The 12290-nt window shown below is 42.9% G+C and overlaps 1 protein-coding gene across 2 annotated transcripts in view; it reads right to left on the reverse strand.

The window, feature by feature from the left end:
* The window catches only part of LOC115136709 (roundabout homolog 2-like), a 73935-nt gene extending 71995 nt beyond the window's left edge, over positions 1–1940 (reverse strand). For both annotated transcript variants that reach the window (XM_029672407.2, XM_029672408.2), the window contains exon 1: positions 1412–1940. In XM_029672407.2, coding sequence (XP_029528267.2) covers positions 1412–1472 — 61 coding nt within the window. In that variant the 5' untranslated portion in view covers positions 1473–1940. The remainder of the gene's footprint in view (positions 1–1411) is intronic.
* Positions 1941–12290: the final 10350 nt, after the last annotated feature.

The following is a 12290-nucleotide window of genomic DNA, read 5'->3' on the forward strand; positions in this document are numbered from 1 at the left end:
TCCCAGGTATTTCGAGTGCGACATATGCACTGCAAGCCGGCAGTTTTGCACTGTGGCATAATGCAATTCGCTTACGGAGCACTACTGTCCCGCAGTACGGCAAGTGATGTAGAGGGTGGAAAGCATTGATGCGTTCTGTGGGTGTGGTCGTTGAACTCATTCTAAATGAATTGACAAATAGTAACCAATTTAGTTCTCCTAAACCCCACCAGACGTAAACATTGGTTCAAAAATAAAAGCGTAGGGGACAAAATATTGTGACCGTGGAAATGTGAGTCGAAGAGTAGACTTGCGAAATATAAGCATGGGTGAGGAAAGTTTAACAAAAGCGGAGCAGATTGGATGGAAACCTGCAATCTTTTTATGTGAGTAAAGTACATATCGGATAAAAAATTATGACAGGCCTAATGCAAATTTTCCAGCGAAGGTGAGCTCTTTGAATCGGTCAAATTAATAATGGGAGAAATGTCAGTGGAAACGCTTTTATGCGCAAATATCGATATAATAACCATCGCATCGAAGTGAAGTCACGCTATGACATGTGTGGTACTCCCACTACAGCTTGTCGGGAAAGCATGCAGTTTATTAAACTACAGATTAAATAAAGTTATGATGAACTTCACAGGGTGGTGTAAATTATGAGCTTGATGCTCCTTTCCAATAAATATCGAGGGTCTTATATTGACATAATCGATGCTTGACACACAAAAAACCGAATCATGTAGGACATACAGTGCAGTTGGCTAAAAGGTTCTGCCTGGTCAATCCGAAATCTGCAGTCACCGTATAGCATTTACTGTGATAAAGCCTTCACAGAAGTCAAAGCATTCACACTTATTGCGTTTTGTGGAGCAGAGCTGTTGTCCCTCTCCTCGCCCCTACCTGGGCTCGAACCAGGGACCCTCTGCACACATCGACAACAGCCACCCTCGCGCAACCATCTAACTAGCTGGCCATTTCAAATCGGTTACACTCACCCCCCTTTGACCTCATTTTCCGCAGCAACCAGTGATCCGGGTCAACAGCAAAGACAATACATTCCATAATTTGGTGTTAGAAAACGCTGTTTCATGCACCGCTCCAGAATCTTCCATAAGTGTTCGATTGGGTTGATCTGGTGACACACACACTTTAAACCCCCCTATGCTCCTTTGAGGACCAAAGTCACAGATCTCTTGTTCTAGCCATGGTAGCCAAAATAACGGGCAACTGTTTTTTTTTTAACATAACCCTAAACATGTTGGGATGTTAGTTGCTTAATTAACTCAGGAACCACACCTGTGTGGAAGCACACCTTGTATCTCTAATTTACTCAGTGTTTATTTTATTTTGGCAGTTACCTGTACTTGATGCATCGGCTACGTATACAAGTTGAGAAGATGAAAAGTTCATATTGTGGTTTCTCACTTACCTGATGCGGTACAGATGATTGATACCGTCAATAGCAGGACATGGGTGCTATGTGTCTCCATATTCTTGTAGTTTGTCAATTTTGCGTGGTGACAGGTTGGTCTATGTCCAAACTGATTTTCAACCCTCTGTCACATTCAGTATCCAAATGTATCAAAGAGGTAAACAATTAGTGCTTACTACGAGCTCAGTTGGATTTTTTCAAGCGGTTAAAATCGCCCCGCCGTACTTTGACAACAGCTCTCCGGACCCCATGCCAATTTCGCCTGTAGAAATGCATTGTAACATCACTTCGCCCCAACACATGCACACAAAATCATAATGAAATCATCTTGTAGCGAAATGTCCTCAACAAGTCGTTCTACCATAAAACAAGAAATCGATACGTAAATATATTCATCTTCTATAAAATACAAACAAGACAGCTTCGTCTGAGAAATTGCGCTCCCGCTCGAATCTCTGTATGTGTGCCCTGTTCCTGGAATAAGAGATGACCAGTTTACGAATGTCAATTGACGCACATGCTGAAATGAGTAAACATATCTCCGCTCCGAAACCTTCGCCAATATAAGGAGGTATTCTTAAAGAGACAGGAGCAACATCTGTGCAGGCTCTGATCCCCCTTCTGCGCTACGCATGGCTAGATGACAGTGAGATGATTCACAACCTAAAGGTCTGCGTTTCAGCCATGTCAATCTTTACAGTAATTGCAGGTGTCAGTTTCCTTAGACCCCAACTCATATGGTCCTAACATTGTATGGCAAAGCAATTATAGGTCATTCAATAAACATAATCATAGCCTGTCAATTGGCTGAAATGATTAATGTAATGTGTTGCCTTTAAGTAGGCTAACACAAATGGATGAAAACTACATCGCAGAGGGCACATGTTGTTATTGACCAACAGAACTGTAATCAAGGGGATAATTATGAGGATTGTTATGGTGGTGACTTCAATCATTTATTGATGATCACTAAGTTATTGTTGCTTCTCCTCCTGTTGGAAGAGAATTCTAATCATAATGATGATGATAAAGGAGAATTATATTCTGCTCCTGCTACAGTACATGTACCTCTGATGATGATGAAGATAGCCTTCCACTGTGATAAACAGTCCAGAACAACTCAGCCCTTTAACACTGCCTGCCACAGAGCTTCCACAGGCCCCAGATTCCATAGTGATTTATTAAACAGGTGCTGGTTCACACCCACTCCTTCCTCTCATTGATCTGCAATCTGCCTCTTGCAGAGCCTCTGATGCCTATACTCTCTGGGGAGGACACACTGCTCCCCAGGGCAGGCTCCATCTCTCTGCCCCCACCCTACTCCACCCCAGCCTCTGTGTGCCCCTGGCCCATGCCTTCTCAATGCATTGTCTATATGTCTCTTACGGAGAGCCCAACATGATGGAGAGTGCTCATGGACAACCAGGCGCCTGCTCTCCCTTTGTCCCCCTGAATGGGGCTGGAAATTGGGCTACAGATGAGAAGTTCAGACTCCTGTCCCGGCAAACGACACAAAGAGAGGCCACAACGGCATTAACCCCCAGCTCCAATGGAAGCATGGACCTTATCAAAGTCTACAAAAGCTAAACAGAGCAAATGGAAACATCTCATTACGAGTCCTAGTGGCGTCATTGGGTGTCAGTCTAGATTTAAACAACAACTTCCGCCAGTGGACACTGTCTTCAGGTGGTGGAGGTTCTTTTTCTAATTTAACCAGGCATATCAGTTAAGAACAAAATTCTTATTTACAATGACAGCCTACCCCAATTGTGCACTGCCCTATGGTACTCCCAATCACAGCCAGATGTAATGCAGCCTGGATTTGAACCAGGGACTGCAGTGCCTTAAACAGCTGCGCCACTCGGGAGCCCAATGTTATCAATGCATTCATGCCTAATTCTTATGGATTTCATACACGATGCACTCAAAATAAATACATGACCTTTTGTGCCTTTGAGGGAAATGTATTCTGATTGGAAAAAGCTTATTTTTGCTCATGCATGATTTATTTTTAAATCTCCCTTTCCTCAACATTACTTGAGAGCTGTTATGGTTGTTTACTTAAGATTCAGAAACGTGCATTTTGGTAGATGCCATTTTTATATATTTTGATTTAACTATAAAATAATACATGTTGTTAATTGTAATAACCAAGAGTCCCGCAGCATGGGGTAGAGTATGTGGATGGTGGGGAAAGTGTGCCAGGGTACAGATGATGGGACAGGCTAGTCAGTGTGACTCCGGTAAAGAATGTGAGGTTCAGTTGTCCAACCTCTGCCCAAGTCTTGATCTCATGTCTCTCAGATCACCGTATGGCTCCATACCATAACCTGGAGACCCAATCCAGAGACTAGACTACAGACAACTACATTTTCCCTTTTAAACAAACTGTATATTCCGACATGAAATGTACAACTCAAACAACTCTAGACCCTGGCACTGAACCCATCACTTACTTAAACTCATTAACCTAACGCCTGAAACTAGATCCCCTACATACTGGTCTTAACATGCAGAAAACAAATATTGTGAGGATCTCTTCTGTATTGTTCAACCAATCCAGTAAATGTGGAGGAGGAGTTAAGATGGAGTTCCACCTTGTTAACGTCCAAAAGCGGAAGTTGTATCACAGGCTCTTTCAATTTCCCCTGAAAACTGGAACATCCGGTTGTTGGGGGCTCGGCAGAGGCTATACACTCACTACAACTGTAAATGTGAGCCTCTGATCATGGTTGGTGGTTCACTGTACAGTAAAGAAAACACATTCAGGGATCCTAGTTTCTCTCTCCCTGCCTATACTGGGCTCACCTCGTCATGTTTCTCTTCTCGCACAGAGAGGGGGTCCTTAGCTGTCAACCTCTGTGGGAACTGATCAGCCAGTGTCATTAGTCACTGGTCCAGACCCTTTTGTCTTCCCCTCCTTGACTGCCTGGCTGTGCGAGGGACCTTCAGTCAGCCTGGAGGACTCAGCCTGCGTCCCAAATGACTCCCTATGTAGTGCATTACTTTTGACTAGGGCCCATAGGTCGGTCACTGGTCAAAAGTAGTGTGCTATGAAGGTAACAGGGTGCTATTTGGGACACAGCCTCGGCCTGGGGTTTATTTATAGACCTGGTGTCACCGCCATGCAGGGCCAGTGGCAGGCCATTTACATCCAATACAGTAGAGTGCAAAGGTAAGCAACTAATATTACAACTGCACTTGGCGCCCAGCCCAGCTTTTCTCATTTCAAGCCCTTCGATACAGACAACGTGAACGTACATTCTCTTATCATGCCCTCAAACATCAGTTGCAAATTGTAGGAGAGTTGTATTTGTATTGAGCCACCCCAGAGGGAGTGAGGAGGTTTGTATTACTAGTTCTCCTTTCTCATCAGTCTACCTGACCAGGAGTGCTGACTGCTATTGGATCTCCTCCACTATGTGTTAATGAGCCATGGAAAACACCTACTTGCTCTTTCTCTGGCACAAGTGACTGCAAGTCTTTCTGCTATATAGTTGTTCCAGCTTTGAGAGTATAATCTGTTGCACAAGGATTGCCTTGTATTAAAGTTGCACTCTCAAACGTTGTGTAATTTCAGCCACCTGTGTACGATGTAATCCATTTTGTGTGATATGTTAAAGTTTACAATTTGTATGATCTATGATTTTTGCAATTTGTGTGATATGTTAGAATCCAATTTGTGCAATATGATACACATTTGTTGTGCTTAAGATCAGATTGCATTTTTAAGCAAGAGTGCAATTGCAGTCTCAAACTGTTCTTGCTTTTACAGCCACAATGCTGCAAGCAAGTCAGCTGAGGCTGTATGAGAAAGAAAACATGTTTTACAGGTTCAGCCATAGTAGTACAGCGAACGTGGAGCAAATTAGGGCACAAACAGATTTTTCACCTTGGGTAGAGTGTTACTGGCCCAATTGCTCTAACCTCTAGGCTACCTGTCTGGCCTAGAGATCAGAGAGAGATCAGATGCATAGGGTCATAATGGGTTGTAGTCATCATCATCATGTCCTTTAGTGCTCTGCTCAGATAGATGGACATCTGTGTAGCACGTCATACCATACATTTCCATATGAGGCTACATATGGAACTAGTTAGGCCCAAACAACAGTTGAAAAAGATGTAGATCGGGATAGGGAGCAGGAGGGAGGGAGGAGGAAGCAGGGAGGACGGAGAGGGAGAGTAGGGGAGGGGAAATAAACCACTAGGATCACTCTCAAAGGATGTTCTCTTATGAAGTATAAAAGGCTCATAGTGCCCTCTACTGGCCATTCTGCCCACAAGCAGTCCTCTCATGATAAATTCAACACATTGCCTTGTCATGAAATGTGAATAGGTTCCATATTATATTGAACAACACATTGTTGTACTGTACTTAAATTGTACTTATGGTTGGTTGTGGTTGAGGCTAAGGGGTTATGGTTGAACCAGCACTGCATCGCAGGCACTGTCGCAGCCTGCCGCGACCGGGAGACCGATGGGGAAGGCGCACAATTGTCCCAGCGTCGTCTGAGTTAGGGGAGGGTTTGGCCGGCAGGGATGTTCTTGTCTCATCGTGCACTAGCGACTCCTGTGGCGGGCCGAGCGCAATGCACGCTGACACGGTCGCCAGGTGCACGGTGTTTCCTCCGACACGTTGGTGTGGCTGGCTTCCGGGTTAAGCGGGCGTTGTGTCAAGAAGCAGTGCGGCTTGGCTGGGTTGTTTCAGGGGACACACAGCTCTCGACTTTCGTCTCAACCGAGTCCGTATGGGAGATGCAACGATGGGACAAGACGATGGATACCACGAAATTGGGGAGAATAAAAAAATAAAATAAAAAAGTTGAACCAGGATGCGGACATGAAGCTACTGTTAGGGTTGAGGCCGGGGTTATGTGGACATGAAGCTACTGTTAGGGTTGAGGCCAGGGTTATGTGGACATGAAGCTACTGTTAGGGTTGAGGCCAGGGTTATGTGGACATGAAGCTACTGTTAGGGTTGAGGCCAGGGTTATGTGGACATGAAGCTACTGTTAGGGTTGAGGCCAGGGTTATGTGGACATGAAGCTACTGTTAGGGTTGAGGCCAGGGTTATGTGGACATGAAGCTACTGTTAGGGTTGTGGTTGAGGCCAGGGTTATGTGGGCATGAAACTAGAGTTACGGTTTGTGTTGTGGTTGAAGCTAAGGGGTTATGAGGAATTTAAATTAGGGATAGGTTTAGGGATGAGTAACCCCGCTGGTAACTGACTAATCTGAACCGGGATATGTTATTTCGTTCATGGATTCATTTTTCCCACATAAGCCATCAGCGAGATCAACTCACCTGTAATATTCCAGTCTACCACTAGAAAGCATAATACCACAATGTTTGGGAACCTTTCTACCAAGGCTTATCATCACCAGAAGGATCAACGTTTTAAAGGCTTGGTATAATGTTTCCTTTGTATGAATAAAAATTAATAAATAATGTCATACACAAGTGGCAAAACAAAAACCGTAAACAGTCATAATACCATATGGGAGAGGAGCCATGGACCTCAGTGCTGCATGCAACAAATAACTCAGACTTTAGAAGGCTGAGCTGATAGGATTATATGAAGCTCCACAACAGCCGTGATGCTTTGATGCAAGACCGGGGCATGCTGAGGCCTGCCTGAATAAGACCACACTCCCTGCCCTCCCTCCAGATCTAAGATCACATTCCCTCCAAAGCTAAGATCACATCCCCCCCGGATCTAATCTGCTGTGTAATGTCATGTCCCACATACAGAGATTAGGCCCACACAGAAGGCCCATCTCTGTCAACACACGGTGGACACACAACCCCTCAGTGGCTGTCTGCCAATGTTTCTGATGCTGCTGCTGTCATGGCGACTCCTCTGGCTGCCCTCTATGCATCGGAGATGTGACTCTTTGGCTCTGGGGAATAGGGCTATAATAGATAGCTAACAGACAGATGTATGCCGCCGGTCCATTTAGAGTGAGAATGTGGGGGCCAATTCTTCAACTCTACCGGGCAGATGGCAGACAGTCTGTATGGCGTTGTGTGGGTGAGCGGCTTGCTGATGTCAACGTTGTGAACAGAGTGCACCGTGGTGGCGGTGGGGTTATGGTATGGGCAGGTATAAACCCAGGACAACGAACACAACTGCATTTTATCAATGGCAATTTGAATGCACAGAGATACCGTGACGAGATCCTGAGGCCCATTGTCTTGCCATTCATCTGCCGCCATCACCTTATGTTTCAGCATGATAATGCACAGCCCCATGAAAGGATCTGTACACAATTCCTAGAAGCTGAAAATATCCCAGTTCTTCCATGGTCTGCATACTCACCAGACATGTCACCCATTAAGCATGTTTGGGATGCTCTGGATTGATGTGTACTACAGCATGTTCCAGTTCCCGCCAATATACAGCAACTTCGCACAGCTATTAAAGAGGAGTGTCCACAGGCCACAATCAACAATCTGATCAACTCTATGCAAAGGAGATGTGTCCTGCTGCATGAGGCAAATGGTGGTCACCAATGTTCCCTCTAAACTGTGCGTGGGCGTGCAGTAGCCCCGAGACTGCCGCGCAGCTCCCCAGGACTGCCATGCAGAAGAAATACTGTATCAGCCCACAGAGAGAAGCACCAGATTGAGCTTACCTCAACTTTCTAGAGTTTTCCCTGTTAATTAACACTATAAACGTTTCCCCTTACTGTGGCAATTGTGATCAATTCAATGCAATATTAGCCACTTTCAATGCAACATACCGAAAAATGTTGTATGCAGAACGCATCGGAGTAGGATTCTATTGCATTGACCACATGATTCAGCCTCTACTCTACACAGACCAGTGCCGCATAACCAATCAGAGCTGCAGTAGACCGATATGCAAATAGACAATTGCCATATATGGATCTGTGCCATTTACTTTGAACTGGACTGTGTTTACAGCGGTGGTCTTGAGTAGATGTGTTTGTTTTGAGATCAAAGCGAGAGCTTCATGTAGCCACGTGTGCACATTTTGTTCATATCCTTTGCTAGTTAGCGAGTTATTAGCCCAGTTATAGATAATTTGTAGTCAGCAATAGGGGAGGGATTGCTTCCTATAAGAGCATAACACGTGTACATTTCTGGACCTCTTTAAAAAGAGAGATAGGTAAAGAGCTTTTTTAATATCTTAAAGGGGCAGCATTGATTTTGAGACAGGCTTGAATAAGCTAAGCAGCCAATAGGCAGAGGGTAGCAAAATGTGTCTAATTCTCTGTAACAATGGTATGTGAATAATAATGCATGTTATTTTGTAAAGTGGTTTCTTGTATCAAACAACACCATTTTCAATCACTTACTTGTCTGAAGGAGGATAAACAGATTAATGTCAAGCCCTGTATGTTTGGCCTACATTATGAACAAATAGCCACAGTAGCCTACATGGCCACTTAAAATTGTAACTTAAAGTGGGTACAGCCTCAGTGTTCACAACGTTCAAGTTTGTGCTCCTCAGACCTGAAATTTGCACAGTCCTGAGAAAAATGAAAGGGAACATTGGTGGTCACACCATATACACTGACTGGTTTTCAGATCCATGCCCCAACCTTTTTTTAAAAGGTATATCTGACCAACAGATGCATATCTGTATTCCCAGTCATGTGAAATCTGTAAATTGCCGTTCGTATGTATATTTGTTTGTTTTAGTTTGTTTTTTGAAGACAAGGAAAACTGAAATATACATACATAACATTATTATTTGTAGATCAGTCAGTCACAATTTACCCATGATACATTACGGTTTGATGCTCTCGAACACGGCCATTATCGATCATCTGGTGATTGCTCACAAGCAGGGAGGCTACAGTAGTCAGGAATGATAGTAGTGTATGTGTAAAGGTGGGGGAGATATTGTCTAGATTAAGAGCACAGGGGAACATGTTAACGTGGATTGATGACAGAGACAGTCAGAGGTGTGAACATTTAGTTTTTCTCCTCTGTCTGACCTGTTGGAATGAGGGCAGGATGGTGGAAAGGGAGAACAAAGATACACATATTCAGAAGCCTGTGCATTGATATGTATTAGAGACATAGAACCAGCCCATGCCCTCTCCTAATAATCCTGGTGTTTAATTCATAGTCAAGTCATTCACATAGTCCCCTCCAGTCATGGCCTCGAGATCCTTCCTCTTTAGTGATCAAGCACAGGAGGCTGCTGATAGAGGACGGCTCTTCTTGTTAATCCAGCCACTGTCAGATTTCAAAAAGGCTTTACCTGAGGACAAAACCATGAAAAACATATTTCAACCAGGCAGGTGGGACACGAAAGTCAGAAATAGCTATATAATAAATGCTTTACCTTGATGATCTTCTTCTGTTGGCACTCCAAAAGGTCCCAGTTACATCACAAATGGTCCTTTTGTTCGATAATGTCCTTCTTTATATCCATAAAAACTCAGTTTAGCTGGCGCACTTCAGTCAATAATCCACCCAGTTTCCCTCCATCAAAACCCATACAAAATGAATCCCAAAGGTTACTAATAAACTTTTCCAAACAAGTTAAACAACGTTTATAATCAAACCGTAGGTACCCTAATACATAAATAAACGATACAATTTAAGACTGAGAATCGTTAGTCTTTACCGGAGAAAAATACCAAAGAACACGCTCTCAGAACGCGCTTGGAAACACTACAGCCAAAAACTGTTGACATCTAGTGGAATCCCTAGGAACTGCAATCTGGGAGGGTTTCGCCTTATAATAAAAGTGGGGGTTTGTCCTCGGGATTTCGCCTGTCATATCAGTTCTGTTATACTCACAGACATAATTTTAACAGTTTTAGAAACTTTAGAGTGTTCTATCCAAATCTACCAATTATATGCATATCCTAGTTTCTGGGCCTGAGTAACAGGCAGTTTACTTTGGGCACACTTTTCATCCGGACGTCAAAATACTGGCCCCTATCCCAAACATGTTTTAAAATCAACAGGCAATTTTTTTATGTAATCATGGAACCCAGAACCAAATCTCATGTGTGCTGGCCATGATAGTCTGTCATGAGAGAGACCGGTATTTGTGCAATTTACCTCTTTGGCATCTGTCTGAATATTTTTTATTTTACATTTATTTAACTAGGCAAGTCAGTTAAGAACAAATTCTTATTCTCAATGACGGCCTAGGAACAGTGGGTGAACCGCCTTGTTCAGGGGCAGAACAACAGATATTTTTACCTTGTCAGTTCAGGGATTCAATCTTGCAATCTTTCGGTTACTAGTCCAACACTCTAACCACTAAGCTACATGCCGCCCCAATAAATAAAATCCATATTTCAGTGAGGAGATGCTTTTCAGAGAAAGATGTTGAGACTGAGGGTTCACACACGGATTGAGAGGATTGGGGGATATCTTCCTCTCAATTTCTAATTAAAAGGAAAATACTGCAGGATATTATCTGGTTGTGAAAATGCATGTGCTGCACCTCTTGACCACTAGATGACACTAATCAATCATACATTCATAACAAACTACCCGGTGATAGATTCTCTGATGCATTTGAGTTCCACTAGTTCAGAAAATGAGAAAGTGAACTGAGGAACAAAGCACAAAGAGTTTAATTGAGTCACTATCAAAGCATGGACCCGACAGTCAAGGACAGAGAGGCCAATATTCCACCTGGCATTGAGAAAGGGGTTCTTCGCACTTGAACGTGTTTAACAAAGAACTTCTTCAGGAAGTCAACTGCAGCTCAAAATGAAAAGATACCAAATAATTAGGGAGTTCATTGAAATAAGCTATTGCACAGAATGGATGGACAACAAGGAAGTACATCTTTAAAGTCCCAGTGTAGTCAAAAACATGATTTCCCTATGTTTTATATATTTCCACTCTATGAGGTTGGAATATATTGTAAACATGATGATAATGCCCTTTTGGTATAAGAGCTTTTTGAAAAGAGTGCCTGAAAGTTCTGCCTGTTTTGGTGGGATGGAGTTTTACCCTTCTATGGACGGTGACATCACCTTGAGGTAAATTAGTTAAGACTAATTAGAGAGCTCCAAACCTGTGTGCCAATAACAGCTCGTTTTTTACTTTCCCCCTCCCCACTTAGACCACTCCCAGACAGCCCTTGCTAAATTCTTGCTTAAGAAATTGCCCTTTGCTAAGAAGTTGTTTTTGTTGATTTTTTACCAATTTAATTGACAACATTCACAGTTAGGTACTTACTTGTTACCCAGTAATGATCTGATAGAGATAAAAACATCTGCATTGGACTTTTAATTATATTCAGGCAAAATATATTTTAAGCCAATCCAATGCCACAAATCAGTTGACATAATGTACATTTTGTGGTTCCTTAAACAAAGTAACAATGATATAGAGGCTAGGCCTAATCTATAAAGCTTACCCCACAATTTAAAAAATCTGTTCTGGGAATATATGCGGAGTGAAAAAGAGTGCAGGCTTGGAATGTTCCCACTGTCCATATACCCACCATGAATTATCAATAATTTACACTAGCCATCAGCATCAAGTTTCCTTGGTATGTTAATGTGAATAAGCTGAGGGTGGACATCAAATACTAGCTATATCTTTTCAGTAGGCTTTTCAGATATTCTTGGAGTTTGTTCCTATCTGGTGAGAGTAAAACATGAGCATCAGTTACATAGACAGGTCATGTTGAGGTCATGTCAAGCTCTCTCTCATTTACTTATACCTGTCTACTGGAGAATGATGCTCAGACAGTTACATTTCACTTCCATTCAGACTAGCGAGTGACTGACTGGTGTAACATAACAACTGATGTTATTAATTGAAGCTCTATTTTATAGCCAGTGAAAATCTTCTTTGTGAGCTATGACCTCAAAAAATGCAGTCAAATTGGCTGACAATGTTAAAAAGCAGGAAAAGCAGGACC

Source organism: Oncorhynchus nerka, linkage group LG11, assembly GCF_034236695.1.
Source record: "Oncorhynchus nerka isolate Pitt River linkage group LG11, Oner_Uvic_2.0, whole genome shotgun sequence".
NCBI lineage: Eukaryota > Metazoa > Chordata > Actinopteri > Salmoniformes > Salmonidae > Oncorhynchus > Oncorhynchus nerka.